The sequence below is a fragment of the Odontomachus brunneus genome, unplaced genomic scaffold (assembly GCF_010583005.1).
Source record: "Odontomachus brunneus isolate Ranch 3 - 2012 unplaced genomic scaffold, Obru_v1 Obru_scaffold_038, whole genome shotgun sequence".
NCBI classification, from domain to species: Eukaryota; Metazoa; Arthropoda; class Insecta; order Hymenoptera; family Formicidae; genus Odontomachus; species Odontomachus brunneus.
Window position 1 is genome coordinate 2,307,248 of NW_022639488.1, and position 19,992 is coordinate 2,327,239.

Genomic DNA, 19,992 nt, shown 5'->3' on the forward strand with positions numbered 1-19,992 from the left:
GAAGGGAACTCGATGAGTTCGCAGATCTGGTCTGGCATAACTCATTTCCTTCCCTCTCCTCCCCGATGAATTCTCATTATTACTTATCGACCATTTGAGCGCTCTCCGTGCGTTCATAGAAAAATAAATAGAGGAGGGGAATACGCCGGGGCTATATGGCCTCAGGTGTATGTTGTTCGCGTGCTTTTTCTTAAGTAATTCATCTTGAGCGGAATAGTGCTATTTTTCGGCTTTCTGAATCTTATCCCTTAAAGAATCTGCTGTGTTTCCAGCGAAATTCACTTCCAACAAGGCTGACAATCTACTCCCGCACTACTAGAGAAACGCAACGTAAAATTGAAAAAGTTTACACAAAAAATTATAACATTCTCTTCACATACACGGTGTCACGGCAGAACGATCACTTCAACGGCCGCGTGCACTTCGAGATATCACTACGAGCGTATGAAATATCAATCGAAACAAGAAGGAGAGTTCTTACAGGCCTGTTTCCTACAATATTTCTTCCCATGGCCGCGACTAACGCGCTGTGTTCTCACCCTAACGGCGACGGATCGTCCGCGCGCTGGACCGTGAGCGCGCACACGCGCTCGCGAGTGTCGACACGCGGCTCTCGCATGCTACTTGTTAGGCCGAGATAGCGTTATTAATCGAGGCGGTTATACGGCCGCGTTGATACGATTCATGTTGCTCGCCCACTCGACGTAACACCGTTAATTTGTCAGCGGTGCGCGCGTCCGCGCGCACGCGCTGACGCTAAGCGCGCCGTTATTTATCGGCGGACTGATTGCGATATCGGCCGGGGCAGAAAAACCGCCCGCGGGGCCCGCCGCGTTTCCTTTTCCGGATAATCGCCGCCGGGGTGGCGTCGCGTTTTTACCCCCGTATCCCGCACGCCCCCTCTCGCCCCCGGAGGAGTTTGTTTCGCGGAATCGTCAATGGAGGGGAAAAGTCGATTCGACGAAGCGGGTGGAAAAAAGGAGCTTGATGTTATTCGTTGGGAAATCGCGGTCTGTCGGTCTGGACACGAAGCTGTTCATGGCCGTCTTTGATATATCTGTCGGCCGCGAGCTACGCAAATACGCACCCCTCGAGCCGCCGCTGCCGCTCGTTCGTAGCTCGTTACGTTTCACGGATACGCTTGATGGAACCGCGTTATTGACGATACATACGACAGCAACGACGACGGCGAGCAGTGACTCTTAAGGAGTATTCTGATCAGAAAAGACGCGAAAAAACCACCTTAAATAAAATTCCTTATTAGATATTTACCTTTTAATAGAGATTTTTTCCGTATCTTCCGTGTATGAAGCTAACACGAAGCCCGGACACAGAAAAACACATACTGCATCCAAGTAAATTGTTTCGAGTATCTCATAAGTTTATATATTCGCAAATCTATGATAGGATCAAATTGATTCAAAATTACAAAATATTCTAAATCCTCGTAAATTTTGCATTCTAATCGCGAATATTAAATCTAATCAAGAATATTAAATTAGAAGAAAAATTTAGTTTACTTACTATATGGAGTTGAGTCAACTTCTTTGATAAAATTTTATATACATTCGCAAAACAAATATCGAAGAAATAAAAAAAATATTTTTATCTATGAGTACTAATAACATATTTATTAATACTTTATTAGTAATTATATTGGCATATAATTATATAATAAAATACAAAATTTTTTTCAAAAAACGGAATACACATTTCCTCTTAAAATTCCTTAGCTTTTCATAAAAACAATTGTTTATTTTGTTTAAATGAAAGAATAGGGATTTAAGTATCCATTTAAGTAAATTATTAGTATCCATCGAAGAAATATTTTTATTTTTTAGATATTTTTCTCTTAGTCTAATATTATTCTAAAGATAATAAATTCTTCTTTTGAGTATATGATAATGAGCTGTTCTAAAACTTCTGATTAAATTTGGAGACTATTATCAAGAAAATATTCCTTGTGGAAGATAAGCAGTACTTAAAAGAGGCAAAGTAAACTGAGTGTGATCGCTTTTCTTAACAATAGAATAATATCTTTTTATGTGTTTTTTCACATTTGAGGAGCGAGCCAAACGCGTTCGCTCATTTTTGCGCATCGCTTCTTGTTGAAAATCTCAAGCAAAATATTCACCGCTCAAATATCGCGTTCCTATTAACTCCTCGCGTAGACTCGACAACGTGGACTGTATTTATCTCTCTCTCTTTCTCTTTCTCGACGAAACATTATAAATGGAATAGTAACGACGATAACGAGAGAAAGAGAGAGAGAGAGAGAGGTGGAAAAGACAAGCGAGCGATTAACCAGTTTGCCAGTCCCGATTTCGCGCGCCTTCGCGACATGGCGAATGAACAATTTCCGCGCGCGCGTGTCCGAAGGCTGCGTCTTGGATTCGACGGAAACGCGGCACCGTGCGGCGGTTAATAAACGCTTACGGCCGCAATTAGGAGGCTAATCGCCGGTGCGCGGGCGCGAGCGCGAAAAATCCCGACGCGCAGATGCACGCGACCGCAGGCGTGGATGAGGAGGAAGAAGAAGAAGAAGAAGAAGAAGAAGATGATGATGATGATGATGAAGAAGAAGAAGAAGAAGAGTGGTGTAGTAGGAGGATGAGGAAGAAGAAGACGAGAGACGTCCAGTTACCGGCGAGTATAACTGTAACACACGGCTGCAATCAGCGGCCGGCGCTGCTCTCTCGCAGCGCGTCATTACGATATCTCGTGCGGGTGTGTATCCGCAGGTATGCGTGCGGCTCCGCGATGTCGGTTCCACGCGGTCTTACACGATATGATACGCGACCGCTGGAAAAGGGCTCCGCTCAACCTCCGCTGACGCCGGCCGGCCGCCCTGAGGTATCCAACGCCGGCGGACAGACGCGGCCGCGACGCTCTCTCCTAAGTATATGCATCGGTTTCTTTCCGCGCGGACAGAGAAACGGAGCAACGTGCGCGGCCTACGTATACGCTTGATAACCGATTGCCATGATCCACCGCGAGCGCGCGCGCGCGCGCGCAGTGGTATTAACGTTCCCACGAGGAAGGAGGTCGACGACTCGCCGGCTCGATGCTCCCGCGCGCGCGCGTGTCTGGCGCTTCGATAATACGCGGCCCGATGCGTTCCGCATTTTCACACAATGTACCCTCGTGAAAAGTGATCTCCCGATAGAGCCATGGGCGGCGGAGTGCTCTTTTTTCTGGGGGCTACTGCAGGAGGTAGCCCGAGAGCGAGCCAGCGTTGCAGCTCGCTTCGACAGTGAGCTAAGTGAGTCGACACTAATCCGTGAGTGGAGGTTGATCAGCTGTTAGCCTTACTATAAAAATTGTTTTCCTCGAAAAAGAACAGATAAAAAGTTTCATTGGATGAACCAACTTCTGATAAAATACATTAAGAAACAAATATTTAAAAACTTATTTGAGAAATATAAATTCAAGAGATTAATGTATGCAAACTTTACGGTAACTTCAACTATATTAAATCACGAAACAAGTGAACAGACTCTAACTCGCGAATGGTGATTGGGATCAAGCGCGAAGACTAGCCTTAACAATAAAAATCGTTGTTATATCTACATGTAATTTCGTTGTTATATCTACACTAATAAAAAATTTGATTGGATAAACCGACTTCCGGTAAAATATACTGAGGAGAATATACTTGAAAATTTGTTTAAGGGATGTAAACGTTCCCCGACAGACTGATGTATGTAAACTTTAACCTCAACAACTTTAAACGACTTGAAGCAAAGACATGTAAAGCACTCGACGATAGAAAGTTTACAATATTTTTCAATACACTTATGAAGCAAATATACCGAATTAACACCAGAATGAGGTTTTGCCGTGTGCATCAAGGGGTTGCGCGTTTCCCGCGGCAGGTCGAGGACAACACTTATGAACAACGCGAATGCATACGTCATTGCTCTCGAATCTTCTCTTTAAGAGTATCGTCTCGGAGAAACGGTACATTTATCGATCGCCGTTTCGCGGAAAAACCGCGATAACCGACGTTTGCACCCTGTCCTTGTCTCCTCCCTCCCCCCCCCTCTCTCTCTCTCTCTCTCTATCTCTATCTGTCTGTCTCTATCTTCCTCAAGAGCCGCGCACAGTTGCAGCAGCGGGGCGATTATCGTGACGAACGCGTTATGGTCGTAATGAGAGATTACCCGAACCGGAAACACAGTCGCCATTGCGAGAGGCGAACAATGGCGTGGAACGTGCTCGGCGGGGCTCGTATCGGGAGGCACACCGAGGGCGAACGCGCGCGCTACCACGGTGGTCCGATCGGCATATGATCGGCATACCACCGGCGCACTGAGAGCTACGACGAGAACGAACCCCGAGTGCGCAGCTTAACGACGTCATACGGACCGCGAGAAAACTCACGGCGAGTCCCGCCACAGTGAAAGGGAATAAATCGGCGGCGGAATATCGCATCCGAATCGTTCAATTACTTCCACCTGACCACGTCCTCGTCCCCGTCGTCATCATGCCGCGGCCAACGAGTATTATTTATCGTCCTCTCGCGATCTGTGTCGCATCCGCGGCGAAACGCGAGAGCCCGACGAACCTGTCCGATCGCCGCAAGATCGACGACTCCCGCGCCGTTTCCCGCGATGAATCGAACGACAGAAGCCGGTCGCCTTTTTCACCTACCGCCTCGAGGAAGTATATCGATAATTGGATCGATCATTGGACCGTCCGATCCGATCGCCGCACGACTTCCGAAACGGGCCCGCTTCGATTACGCCAATCGAGGAAACTCCCGGGCTCGTCTTCATGGTTACCGATCGAGATAATGGAGGAGAACCAGCATAGAAGTTTCTTAGTATCTTCCCAAATGCAGGTTAGATTCCAGTCAGAATGCTCAATTTTGTTCCAGAATAGATTATCCCAATTATGAATCAATTGGGAATCCTATTCTTATCCCAAAATAGATTATCCCGCTACGATACCAATTTGGAATCCTATTCTTGTCCTAAATATGGGTTCGTTGTCTAAAATCGAAATAGAAATACTAGGAAAACTCGCGCTTTTTTCAGTATACTTTTATGGTATCAAGCAGAGAAATATCAATTATTGTATTCAATAGAATAAAATATCAAAAAGTAAAATATTTTTTAAACACTGTGAGCATTTTACAGAATAGAGGAATTATTTAGAAATCAGTATATTTTGTTCAATTCTAACATAAAATAGAAAGCAGAAAAAAATATTTAAAAAAATTTTTATTTCTTCACTTAGAATCGTATGTTTAAAACATTACACTTCCAGTCAGAATCCATAACTATTTCAGGAATTCGACCTGGATCCCAATTAGATCCTAAAGAATATTCTATGCGAGAGCTTTCGAGAGAAGGCTTTGATCGACGGCGGGAGACCGGAAGCGGGAAAAAGCGAGGGTGAACGGATCGAATGCCTCTTCGACGCTTGCCCGCATCTGTGCCGAAGGAGAAGGCTCGTTTTTGCGAAGGATACGTACAGGATAACGCACGCCAACGCACTCGGTGTGTTCGCGATGCGCACGCCGAGTCGCGACTATAAATCACGAGACAATCGTTCCAAACGATCGTCGCGAGCTTCGCCGACCGGCCGCGACTGCGAGGAAAGCCGGTCTTCTCGCGGGCCTGATACACTTCGCGAAACGATCGCGGCCAACGCGCGGACGACGGTGGGCGTAAATACAGGTAGAACAGGATGCCCTTTGCAGCGGAGAGGCACTTTCGCTTTCAACGGCGCGCACCGGACGAAATCGGCGACCTAATCGCGATTCGAGCGTCATGTTTACGTCATGATCGGACTACCGGCTATATTTGATGGCTTGAGATCTCCAGAAATTATACAGTGTCCCAGTTCTCGCGACTCTAATTTATACTGACAGGTTCTCTGAGCGATTTCGAGTCAAAATTTTCGCTCTATGTTAAACCTTAAATTCTACAATGCAGTAAAAGTTAAGTTAGCAAAGTAGGTTTAATTTTTTTTTCATTCTCTTGATTGGACTATTGTATAAACATAAATCATGTAAATTAGCAAGTTGTGCAAGAATTGCAGACACACTGAGAAAAAATGTTGACTACTTGTAACTACATTGAAAAATAATCATAAAATTATAGTTAAGGAAATAAAATTTTTAATTAAATTCTGCTACAATGTTATTGATAATAACATTATCAATGTTATTGATATTATTATCAATGTTATTGGTAATAACAATGCACGTTATCGCTACCATTTTGCTACAAAAAAAATTTTAATTGAGACCAAAAATAATTATATATAATTTACGTTATAAATTTATAAATCAATTATAAATAAATTTATTGTTTTAATAAAAATATATTACTCAATTACACTATAAAATTCAAATATATTTACTTCGCAATTCTCTCTAAATCAATTCCAAAATATTATTGCTTCATTTGATCTAAAAATATCTTGTTCCCTTAATTTTGTCGTTCCATCTATATAAGAATGTTAAGTATTGCGTGATGTTCATTTACATTGTTATTAATACTCATAGAAGAATGAGTGGTCTTCGCGTGCAAAAGATATTCTTCTTTCACTCATGAGAACAATCGCGCGCGCATCAATGGCGAGTGACAACGATTGTTTCGAAAACGTTGCGACAACAGACATTCGAATCCAGTCGTGAATCGTCCGGTATGATTGGTATGACACGATACGTCGTATCCGTAATGACTAAGTGCAAGAATTTGTATTGCATCCGTGCCGTCAATCCGACAACTATTGCACAAACGTTTCATCATGGCATCTCGATCTGTCGACGACATGCTTGCGCTCTCGACAATAATTTAAAACGCATTCGTAAGTGGTATTCACGCGCGTCCCACTTGACGCTTATTCTCGGCTATTCTTGTCAAGACGATCTACATAAACGAGAGAAATATTGCGACAAAAATTACTCTTGCACAAAATTTCACTACACTTGAAGTGAGAAATTGACTTTTCACTATACGATTATTACAATTACTTGAATGTTTTTTCCTTATCGTATACTACTCGTTTACTACTCGTTTACTTAAACCGAGTAAACAATACTCGATTTAGATGAAGAGAATTTTTATTTGAGTAAATATGTGTGTTAATGGTAAATATGTCAACCCTAAGAAATATTTGTTAATTTTTAAATATTTTTTTCTCATTGCAGGAATGACAGCTTTTCTTCGATCGACGACAGTTCCGCGAGTAGATCTTCGAGATGTGTTCCCGTAAGTGGAATGCAGGCCCTTTCACACAGTACGCCCTTTCGAAATCGCCAGTGCGTTGCCCACGCATCGACCGATCATTATGCGTCATTAGCGTGCCCGCCCGCTCGCTACGATCTCCTTCCTCCGTATCTCCGGCTCTTGCTCGCCCGTAGGACTGAACTACTTCGGTAGCGACTTGCCACTTGTCAGACCGTGGGCAGGTTGGAATGCACGCATGCACCGATTGCAAAACCGCGCGTTTATTATTTTCGTTTCCGTGTTGTCCGATCGTCCGCATTGATAATTGCATTCTCAACAGATGTACTTCAGAGAGAAACTGAAGATCGATAATTAAAGAGACTGGCGCGCAAATTGAAAGCAAAATTTTCCCCACTCTACCTGTCCGTAATGACTCACGTGCAGGATTTTCCACACAGCTTACACGGAGAGAATATTGTAGTAAAGATTACAATGCAATTTTAGTAGTCCGAGAATAGATTTACCGTCACTATTGAAAAACTTTAGTTTCTCTTTAAAATATCGTTGGTATTTTATTAAAAAAAACTAATAAATGTATGATAAATAAATTTGATCTGGTTCAGACAATAGCGACGCTTCTCCTGAATAAAATTTTTTTTATTTTTGCTTTTGTTTTTGCGTTTTAGATATCTAGCTGAACCATAATAAACTTACAACGTAGGTACGCATTCTTTTTCTTCGTTCTCTCTCACAAACAAAGTCTCATTATCTCAATCTTCTCTTCTCAGTGCAGTGTACCCACCAAATGAATATCTGTCAGAATATTTTTTTCTCTCAGCGTATGAACTCAACGCGCAGATCTCTATAAAGTTCAGATCGCGAGGTATCGCGCTCTTATACCTGTCGATCGCAGCCAGGAAGTTTTTGGCGGATTGTTGCTATCGCGACAATAATCGCGCGCATGCAACGTCCCGCGAAGGACCGCCCGGTAAGTCGCGGTACGTCCACACCGTTAGATAACTCGTATCGTAGATATTACGAGGAGCCGCGGGCAGCGCGAGCCGCGGCAGACATCACTCGCCGTGAAGATCGCTGCGCGAGATTCGCGCGACTCGACGAGTGCGTACGCTCTCGCGCGGAATGCCGCGGCGAGACGGCGCAGCACGCGCGTGTACGCATGCGTGTCTAACGCGCGCGCGCGCGCGCGCATACTGTAACGACGTTCTCCTCGTCGATGCTGGCCGGTCGCTCCCGTTCGTTACGCGGGCCGACGTTACGGCCGGCAAAAAATCGGAGGAACGATCGGCCCGCGATCGAAAGGCAGGACATGCACCGCGTTCTCGCCCGCTCTCGCCCGCTCGGTCCTACCGTATTCGATGCAAAGCGTGCCGTAAATACCGTCGAGCGCGCCCGCGGACACGTCGTTATCGCCACGTGCGCCGCGCGCCGCTAACCGCGAGAGCCGGCCGCGCGCGGCTCAGATATCGCCGTTACGCCGTGGAGTTATGCAGAAAAGGATAATAATGGGCCGCGCGCGTTCCGCGTGCACGCACGACGCCGCACAAATCTCATTCTGCACTGAAGGAAGGATTTTTCAGGTGACATTTTGTCATCTGAAATTTTCACATTGACATTTTCAGATCGACATTTTCAGATTGATATTTCAGACAACATTTGTGTAACGGTTGCTGAATTTTTCAATCAAATAGTGTGGGCCAAACATAAAGTGATAATTAGGAAATAATTTTGTTATATAAAGTTTAAATGTATAGTTCTCATGACCGAGATTTAGTCGCTTCAATTATACATTTAAGTCAAACTAGATTCTGAAAGTTTAATAACAAATCTTGGCAGCAGAAAGTGAAATATTTATTAACTACCACTAAAGTCTGGGCCGCGCGCGTTCCGCGTGCACGCACGACGCAAATCTCATTCTGCACAGAAGGAAGGATTTTTCAGGTGACATTTTGTCATCTGAAATTTTTACATTGACATTTTCAGATCGACATTTCCACATCGACATTTTCAGATTGATATTTCAGACAACATTTGTGTAACGGTTGCTGAATTTTTCAATCAAATAGTGTGGGCCAAACATAAAGTGATAATTAGGAAATAATTTTGTTATATAAAATTTAAATGTATAGTTCTCATGATCGAGATTTAGTCGCTTCAATTATACATTTAAGTCAAACTAGATTCTGAAAGTTTAATAACAAATCTTGGCAGCAGAAAGTGAAATATTTATTAACTACCACTAAAGCCTGGGCCGCGCGCGTTCCGCGTGCACGCACGACGCAAATCTCATTCTGCACAGAAGGAAGGATTTTTCAGGTGACATTTTGTCATCTGAAATTTTTACATTGACATTTTCAGATCGACATTTCCACATCGACATTTTCAGATTGATATTTCAGACAACATTTGTGTAACGGTTGCTGAATTTTTCAATCAAATAGTGTGGGCCAAACATAAAGTGATAATTAGGAAATAATTTTGTTATATAAAGTTTAAATGTATAGTTCTCATGACCGAGATTTAGTCGCTTCAATTATACATTTAAGTCAAACTAGATTCTGAAAGTTTAATAACAAATCTTGGCAGCAGAAAGTGAAATATTTATTAACTACCACTAAAGTCTGGGCCGCGCGCGTTCCGCGTGCACGCACGACGCAAATCTCATTCTGCATTGAAGGAAAAATTTTTCAGATGACAAAATTTGCGTAGCAGTTGCTGAATAGTTCAATCAAATAGTGTGAGCCAAACATAAAGTGAATTAGGAAATAATTTTGTTATATAAAATTTAAATGTATAGTTCTCATGACCGAGATTTAGTCGCTTCAATTATATATTTAAGTCAAACTAGATTCTGGAAGTTTAATAACAAATTTTGGCGGCAGAAAGTGAAATATTTATTAACTATTACTAAAGCCTGTACCCGAGATGAAAACTGTTTATTTAATTTTTACTTTAATTTTTTTTATTTTATTCGAAAAATCTTATCGTGCTATTTAAATTACTTTAAACCATTTATACGCAGAAAAAAGAATATTCTTGTTTGAAGAATATCTTTATTGTTGACATTTGTAACAGATGTATCTGGTAATAGATATTTGGTAGCTATTATTAAAATCTTAATCCATTTGACTGTGATTAAAAATCCTTTGTACATCAAATCTACTATATATTTTATTATTATTATCATATTTGATATTAGTTACCAAATTTTTACTTAGATTCTAATTCTAGAACTACACTTTTAAAAATTCTAGAAATACATTTAGTAATAATTGGTAGCCATTTTTTCAGTGTAACTAAAATGAATTGCTTTCGGTTCCACGAAATGGTAATAGCAATATGCATTCAAATGCAAGTTTATTATCGATAACATTATAGTAGAATTTAATTTTAGAAAATTGCTTTTTTGACCACATAATTTATAGTAATTATTTCTCTGATCATAATTATAAATGCCAAACATTTTTTTCTCAATAAGTACTCAAGTAAATACTACTTATTCGAAGTATTTCTTAAATTAGACGAGAAAAATTGTGATTTTTATCTCAGGCAATGTATGTTTGTTAAAATAACAAATTATAAAAAGTGATTTACGACGGTAATTGTTTGATCTGTTCTCTAACGATTATCAAAACATGCCTTTGTTCTAATAACCGAGAAATTTTTCTTAGAAGTTTCTCTAGGCTTGATATTATTATTACTAAACCTTTCTGTCAGTATGTGTATCATTTCTGCCGATAACTCGGGCGGAATCAATGGCAATAGCAGGAACACAATCTGATCTCGCGCGGCCGAAAACGAGTTTCAGCACGCATCGTTTATGACAATATTAATGTTGTTGATCGTTACTTTAATTACGGCCGCACGGCGCGTTCATTACATTTGTAGTTCTCCCCGGCAGAACATTAACACGGTCGCTACGAGCGTGCATTCTTTTAACACGTCCGAATTAAAGTAGGGCTCGACGACGACGACGACGACGACGGTGACGACGAAGATGACGCGGTGGCTGCTTCGACTTTCGCCTCGAAGATTAATCGCAAATTAATACGACGACGAAAAAGCGGTACAAAAATTATTTACGATGCTGTCTTATTCCCGTGCAATTATATGCGAACGGGATCACCGATCGCGGGCGTCGTAGTCGTCGCATATCGCGCCCACGGGCGAAGGCATAACTCCCGGATGTCGCTGAAATAATTACGACGGCTGGCGCGCTTAATAAGTTCTCGGCGAAAAGTTGCTCGCTCGAGATCGGCACTGTCGGATCAATTTAATCGGAATGCCTCGTGAGGATCATTAACGCATTTAAAGCGTTAATTACCGCATATTCAAACTTCACATTTCAGTGAGATCTTCATATTCGACAATTTTTTTTAGCAGCTGCCAAAAAAGGAAGCAAAGACGCGCTTTCGCAATTATAATATATACATATAAAGACAAAACGATAATAAAAAATAATTTTAATTTTTGTTGCAATATTTTCATATAATAATTTTGATCATAATTTTTATATGATCCAAGCCTAGATAGATAGTCATGATTATCATAATGTGAAACAATCAATGATGGAAACTCTACAATCTTTTAATTATATTTATGAGGCAAATATATTATATTGAATCAACCATTAAATTTACATTACATAATAACGTAAATTTTGTTTTGTATTGATGCAATAATAAATTTACTGAAAGTTACACTCAGATTTCCGTACTATATTTTACATAATCTATTGTTTAGAGCAAGTTTCTTCCTATTTCTTTCGCATTTCTATCTCGTCACTCCACGTAATAAATATGAGTGCCGCATGAATCACTCATGTGGCGTTTACAGATCGCGCGATTAGTAAAGTTGCTGCCAAATTTACATGCACCCACCTATTTCTGAGAGGTTACGGAAATCGTTGTGCAATTTTTACTACAATATTTTCTCTGTAATATACACGAACTATGCCGGCATTTCTATTCACGTTATGCACGTCTTTGTAAAACCATTCGCTCAGGCAATTATCTGAAATACGATTCTGCGGGATTGTATAGCGAGGTCTTTCTCTGCCTCTCGGCTGAACTTCGCTTCTCTTTCCCCACTCCCTTCACGGGGATTCAATCAAACTTTAATCAATTATCTCCGATAACCTGCAGTTTTAGTCTCACGCGCAACTAAGGGATACTACTTTCCCGAAGCAATTTCTTGTCGGAATACCAAATGGGTCGTCGCCGGCTCCGATCTCCCGGGAGCGCTTCCGCGGGCCCCCTCGGCGTGGCAATCAAGGGAGCTTCTGCTTGATTAAATTTTAGCAGCGCGACTACCGAAGTGTTCTTCATGTTTGCCGGGAACAGCGGCGTCGCGCCCGAGAGCGTCGACCCGCCCACGACTTTATTGCACCGTTTCGCGGCAACGACTCCGACTTTCCGGTCGATGAAGTCGTGCAAGGTGCTCCGAGACGCGTTCTCACACACCGTACTAAAGCGAAAACAAAGTCTACAGAGCTTTCGCTGCTTGCAGAGCCGTCGTGAACGCGCCAACGAAACGTTACGTTTTATCGCGAAAGGAATCATTCGACCCTCGCCTCGCCCTCTACGCTTGCTTTTTTCCTGCTTGCAGCCGAAGAGAACGCTTCACCGTATGCTCTCTCGGAACGGCCTTAAACTTCGTCGGTAATTACAGTCATCGAGCGACGCATCGTTTCGCTAAACTTCTGGACGCGGAAGGCTTCTCCTCCCGCCGTGGCGATTTTCGGCCCTCGTTTTTTCGTCGGCTCGTCGCGACTGATTTTACGACTCCTAAACCGCGCCCGGGAAACGAACTTTCGCGAGCATCGGCTCAACACTACGAAAGTCGACTCTCAGTCTCTCCCCCTCCTCCCTTTCTCTCTCTCTCCCTCTCTCTTTCGCGGTGTGCATCCTCAAGTTGTTATTGCGGTGATCCGGAGCGAAGAAGAGGCCCGGCAGGCGGAAAAAAATGCTTCTGGAGCTATTACGTCATTCCACTTTAAGAGAGACTGACATGCTCGTCTCGGACGCAAAGAGAGCCACGCATGCCCTGCCCCGATTAACATAACAAATACGTGCTGAGATATTTTCACCGCACAAGGTGATGGTGCCGTCTAACAGCGACATACGGTTATGAGCGTGTCTGACGGGATGTCTGACGCAACGCGGAATAAAGCTCGTCAAACTGAAGGAAAAAGTTCTGTATCATTTTGTGAAATAATCACAATTTTTCAAATATAGATTATAAAAAATTAGCAAATGAATGTGTCTTAGAAATTATTGTGATTGTTTGTAAAATATAGAAAATGTAAATATTTCTCTCAATATAACTTACGTTGAAATTATAAAAGATTAACAAACGAATATTTTCCATCAAATTTCGGTCAATTTTTATATCCGATCAGGATATCCGATTAAATTTAATCGAATACTTCCGATCATAATGGCATTTTATCAGATAAACCAATGAAAATTATAAATCGATATTTTGGATGTTTCTTGATTGGATACAAAAATTCATCTTTTGATCAGAAATTTTGATCAGAAATATCTGTTTTTTAATTTTTTATCGAACGATATCTCTTAGTGTACACTTATAGAAAATAATAGAAAATTGAAAAATGGATGTACTTAAAAAATTATTATAATTGGTTGAAAAGTAATATAGTTCTCTTTTCACTTAAGTTCTTTTCAATTTTATTATGTTTCTAACGGCGCAAAAATAGACTGTCAGTAGGATCTATTTTGAGAAACACGATAAGTTTGCATAGCAAATTGTTTAATAGCACATTTCAGTTCCTGAAATATAGGCAGAAATTAAATCATGAATGAACGAAATCAATCAGAAAGATGAAATGAAATCAGACAGTTTCTGCAGAACGTCGATCTATTTTTCGGTTATAAAATTCCACAGCAATTTTCACTATAAAATTCTCTTCGTGCACAGGACTTATTCCTTCAGTTCGAGGAGTTCTATCTGTACATCGGACACTGCATAATTACCGGACCCGGACTTGTCGCTGTAGACAACACGCAATATCGTCGCGAAAACATTCCTCCCTTCGGAATAATCCTACCGTCCGTGTCAACAAAATGGAAGACTCGCATTCGAAATCGAAGCGCGTCCTTTTAAACGAACGAACGGTCGATTAGCGTTCGGCGAGAGTAGCTGATCGTCGAACGCCGCGAGCGACGAGCGCGTATAAATCCCTGGGCACTTAATAAGTCGTTTGTCTTGGTAACGGATCAAAAGCGCGAGCAGCCGGAGGAGCACCGACCACAACGGTGGACGCGGACGACGAGTGAACGAGATCGATATGAATGGTCGCGCACGGCGGCGACGAGAAAAGAGAGCGATATATCGGGACTCTCGCGCACCGGCAGCAACGGAGCGTCTGCACTCGACTTGGGTTAACTACGACGGCGCAGCACACGATGGAGCAATAAATCGCGTCGACGATACTTAACGACCGTCGAACGTCGGCCGTGAACGCGCGGACGCGCCGCCCGCCACGAGAAAGTAACGTTTGCGCGCGTATCTTCACCTTGCGTCGACCTGAGCCACGGTGGTGGTGCGCGACACCGCACGAAACTCAAGGGTGGACATGTGTTCACTACGTCAAAGCAAATATTTTGATATTTTACACATTTGCAACAATGTATTCCAAATTATCTGGACGTCATTCTAGATGATTTAGTACAGATAACACTGAGATGCAGATGACGACGATATACTACTGTGTCCAAAAAGTAAGACCAATTTTCAAGTTAAATTGCGCAGAAATATTTTTTTTCTAAATTGATAGCACTGTGACAGACATCTGTGTCAAATTTCACATCATAATCGTCAAGATTTCGAAACTATTCGCAAAAAGAGGCCGGAATTGTGGAAAGACAACTCTTGGTTTTTGCACCACGATAATGCGCCATCTCACACTGCATTGGTTCTTCGAGATCATTTCGCTAAAAATTCGACCCATATCGTTCCACAACCACCATATTCACCTGATTTAGCACCGTGTGACTTCTGGCTACTCCCTAAACTCAAAAGACCGCTCCGGGGACACCGTTTTGACTCGATTGAAAAGATACAAGCTGAATTGAAGAAAGCTTTGAAGGCCATTCCGGAAATCGACTTTAACAACTGTTTCGAGGGTTGGAAAAAACGTTGGCATAAGTGTATTGTGTCTGAGGGGAATTACTTTAAAGGCGACGAAATAGATTTGGAATAATAAATAAAGATTTTAAAAAAAAATTTAAATTGGTCTTACTTTTTGGACACAGTAGTATATTTTCATTATTTAGATAAAGATAAAATGGCAAACAAATTTCATCTGTATGATCATCTGTATAATTTTATCTACACTGAGAGAAAAATTATATTAAAATCAACAAATATTTCTTTGATGGGTGCTATTAACATATTTACTTAAATTTACATTCTCTTGATTTAAATCAAATATTGTTTACCTGATTTAAATAAACAATATTTGGTTTAAACAAAGAGAATGTAGATTTAAGTAAATATGTTAATAGTACCCATCAAAGAAATATTTGATCTTAATATAATTTTCCTCTCAATGTAGATAAGAGCAAACACTGTCTCTCACGGATATCATTTTTTTGAAGAGGATATCATTTTTAACATTTCTATTTTACACTTAATAAGTTGCTATTGTATGACATGTCATGACAAACATCGATTGCGTATATCGGAAAATGAGGAGATTACTTACCAATAATAACCTCACGATACGCCCCGACGATCGCACGTCGCTATTTTCGACACTTCTAACACTTGTTTCCATATAAGATTCACTTTCGACGGACAAAAGACGCGCAAAACGCAGAGCGATGTCGATGGATGTGTGTCAATGGCGGCTGCTCGACGCAAGAAGAACAAAGATGCGCACGCAGTAGATATTGTCGCGCTCCTACAACGACGCCCTCTGTACATACTCAGTTCCGCGACTGTACCTATCGATACTTCATCGATAAATCGATAATTATTAGCAATCTTCGACCAGTCACATTCGTTTCTAGTTACACGTTTCTCATCACTGTTAATTATTCCAGAAAACATGTTTCTGTATTAATCAACAGTCATATATGAAAGGTGTATAGCTAGATAGGGGATAAGGCTGATTGAAAACTGTTAGTGACTATCGAGCTATTGATGGTAAGATATCCACGAGATTGAGTGAGCAGTAATGTTCTTTGAAAGAACGACGGCAAGATGAATAAATCGATTTTGGTCTAAGAATGTAAATTGTAATCTTACGATTTTGGGTCGCTGCATACAAAAATGGTAGCATCTTTATCCACCTAAATCCGTGGAAAACTGATCGAAATTCGCCTTAAAGGTGTCGAAATAAGTTACTCTTAATAGTAATTCGGTCAGTGACGATTTTGTTTTTAGATTATTATCTATATTATAGTTTAATTTTACAACTTTTTTCACTGAAAATTGAGAAACTTCAAAATGAAACGATTACGTGTATGACTAACTTATACTTTTTTGTCAAAAGCGGCCTAACTGCTTGCATGAAAGGAGTAGACACGCAGTACGTGCAATTTGCAGAATTTCTGTGCCAGATGAATATTTATGTCTTTATGAAAAAAACTCGATATTTCGTCGGTAAAACTTTCAAGTGTAACAGACCCGTTAAATCTAAGAAGCGTCGCTCGTTCTGTTCGATTTGAAGATTATACAGCACAAAGCATTGCGTTGCGTTATACAACGTATGACGTGCGTGATTGCTCCATCGGAAACGAAACATACTTATGAATTCCGACAGACAACGTTATTCCATTTGGTTCGTATTCGCGAACTCGCGCCCGGCAGCGATAACGAAAGCGGAACTAAAGCGTCGAAAATCAACGATCAGTAAGGCGTGAGATCGAACATCGAGTCCACGCGATCGAGCCGCGATTAAGGAATCGACCGTTTCTCCCCGTCGCGACGCGAAGGGGCGTTTTCTCACGGTTGCGAATTATTGCTCGTTCGCATGTTCTATGAGCTCCGGCGAGTGCCGCGCGAGCTCTCTCGCGCGATCGACACGAGAACGGTTCGATTCGAGACAGGTCTTCTTTCGACGGTGGATTAATCGTCGAGAAAGAGAGAGAGAGAGAAGGGCGATTCAAAGCTTCTGATCCTTGCGAGGATAAGTCTCGTTATTTTCGCCGGACGATAGTTATCGTATTTCTGTGGCAAGCGAATCAGCGCGAATAATGTAACGGAACGAATGGGAAAAGGGTAACGCGCGTCTGCTTAAGGAGATTTTAATAGATTAATAGTGTGCGAGCGGACGAGTGGCAAAGCGCGCCGCAAAAACGCCAATAATGCGATAATGATAGTTCGTGACGAATGTAATACAACGTAATATTATCGGGAGAGTCGCACGCGCGGGGAAAAAGAAAGCGCCGCTTACGACTCATCCGAAGTGAGAAAAGGTGCGACTATCGGACTGCGACGAGAAGGCGGAGAGAGATGATTAAGGAATGTAGACTATACGTTAAATGGGTAACGATAAGAAGAATTCCCTGCATGAATATGGCAATGATTCGTTCGAGCGTTCGACGATTTTACGCGAAATTTCGTGGGCGTGCCTCGCAACAGCAGTCCCGAAATTTAGGTAGACATGCATTATTTCGGAAAAAAATGTACCGAAATTTGTAGAAAAAAATGTAGGACTTTTCGAAGAGAGTCATAACATAATCTAGATTCGAATATCCCGACAATCTCCCAATATACAATTCTGTCGAAATTTTCGATTCGTTTCTTGTACAGCCGAGTACATTAGTATCTATTCATTTGAGTGCAACAATAGTGTATCCAAATGTATATATATAGATATATCCAAATGTATATATATATATAGATAAATGTATAGATATATTGAGAAAAAAGTTTTTGGCATGTGTAATTATAATCATATAGAGAAATAATTGCTATAAATTATAGTCAGGACCATTTTTTAGTCAACTGTACTATGATTTCAATGATAATAACTTTATATGCATGTCATTACTATCTTCGTGTTGGAACAACCAAAACATGTGATTAAGGTCAAATTGGGTTTAAACCGAATATCCATTAAATTTAATCGAATCGGATCGAATCCTGATCGGATATAAAAATTCATCGGTACTTTGACCGGATAATTTCTCTCAATGTAATGTTCTGTCCGTGTATTTTTCGGAAGACGCGATTTTTCTCCTTTGCATAAAATAAGATGATCATCTTAATCGATAGGGTTATGGAAAAATGCTTAGCTGCCTGCGTGGCGTAAGAGGGAAAATTCCCAGTGGTTCATGCCACGGTCGAAAATCACCGTGTGGACTCGATCGCCGCGACAGATAAATAACTCGACCATTCATATCGCGGGACGCATTTTTTCGCATTGCTCAGGATCGTTCCTACCCGATCGGCCAGGTCGAGATAAGCGAGATTACGCCGGCTCGACCGGCCGACCTGCCAAACTCGTTTTCACGCGTTCGCAACGGCATAACGCCGTGAATGGAAGTGAGATTGGGACGAGTCCTCCTCTCCGTGCTCTTACGTAATTATTCCGCCTTTTGCTCCTACCGAACGCATAACATCCACGACGAAAAGAGAACAAGAAAAAGCATGCGCGCGACAGAGGGGGAGGGAGAGAGAGAAAGAAACTAATCCTGTATTCTGGAATCAAGATCGTGCGTCTAAAAATAGTCGACGGAATGCGCTAGCGATATGATAACGATTGGAACCGCGAGTAATAATATTAAGATAATGAAACGGAAATAAATTACAGAGAGAGGGAGAGAGAGAAAGCAAGCGAAATGCACCGATCGAGAATGCAATCGCCATTAGCTCGTAACGCGATCCAATAATAATAATTAATATCATTAGCAATAATGACTCCTAACGCCAATAATCTAGATGGTGCGCTCTTGTTGTTCTACACGAAGCGAGTACACCTCGTGGAAGATCTACGTGATCGTGATTCGACAAGTTTGCGAAAAGAAATCGCCCTGCGATCAGGATCACACGATCGAAGCCTCTGAAGAAACGACCTCTCGTCTTGCACGCGTACAGTCGAAATATCGTGGATTCCGCCGTTTCGCAAAGATATCCCGGAAATGTGGATTTCCGCGGAGCGAACGAGGGGAGTGCTACCAGGAGGAGCGCGGCTTTTAATTAATGGCGGCCTGGAAGTATACGCGTCGCGAGGCCGATTTACGAGCCGGCGCTCACTGGCGTGTCGTGTGGCCAGGATTTATGGTAGCGCACCGGTGTTTCCCGCTAATATTTAATCGTGTTGAAAGAGGTTAGCGAGACGCCGCGGGAGAGGTACTCTCCGCGGATCGTGCGTGCGCTTGAACGGGAAGAACGACGATCGACTTTCTCGCGCGCGAGCGATCGCGCGATGAAAACAACGAGCGGCCGCTGGACGACTTCGAGACACTTCGCATCGCAAGACGTATTCGTTCAACTGAATATTAACAAAAAAATGGGCGAGCTAGAGATCGCTATTTCGTACACATGCGGGAACGAAGGTTCGTGTTAGAGGAGACGCGATGGACATGCACTGTCGAGATCTCGAAATTCGGAAATTGGGACAATTTTCCGAAGAGTCATAGTAGCGAAATCCGAACAGATAATTTCGTGAAATGCAATTTTCCCTTAATATACGATTGTTTCGAGGACAAAAGCGTTATACCGATAACAGTATTCCCTTTTGAAATGAATTAGTATAAATATTTCTGATTGAATTAGTAAAAGAAATATTTCACCGATATTCAGTATTGAATCT

General features: G+C 41.9%; 2 protein-coding genes across 2 annotated transcripts in view; one reads left to right on the plus strand and one right to left on the minus strand.

Annotated features, from left to right (window-relative positions):
* LOC116844008 overlaps positions 1 to 7,490 on the plus strand; it is a 189,148-nt gene extending 181,658 nt beyond the window's left edge. The window contains exon 3 of the mRNA XM_032815047.1: positions 7,166 to 7,490. Within this exon, the coding sequence (XP_032670938.1) occupies positions 7,166 to 7,230 (65 nt within the window). The 3' untranslated portion in view covers positions 7,231 to 7,490. The remainder of the gene's footprint in view (positions 1 to 7,165) is intronic.
* LOC116844005 overlaps positions 1 to 19,992 on the minus strand; it is a 493,975-nt gene that overhangs the window by 341,566 nt on the left and 132,417 nt on the right. The window lies entirely within an intron of this gene.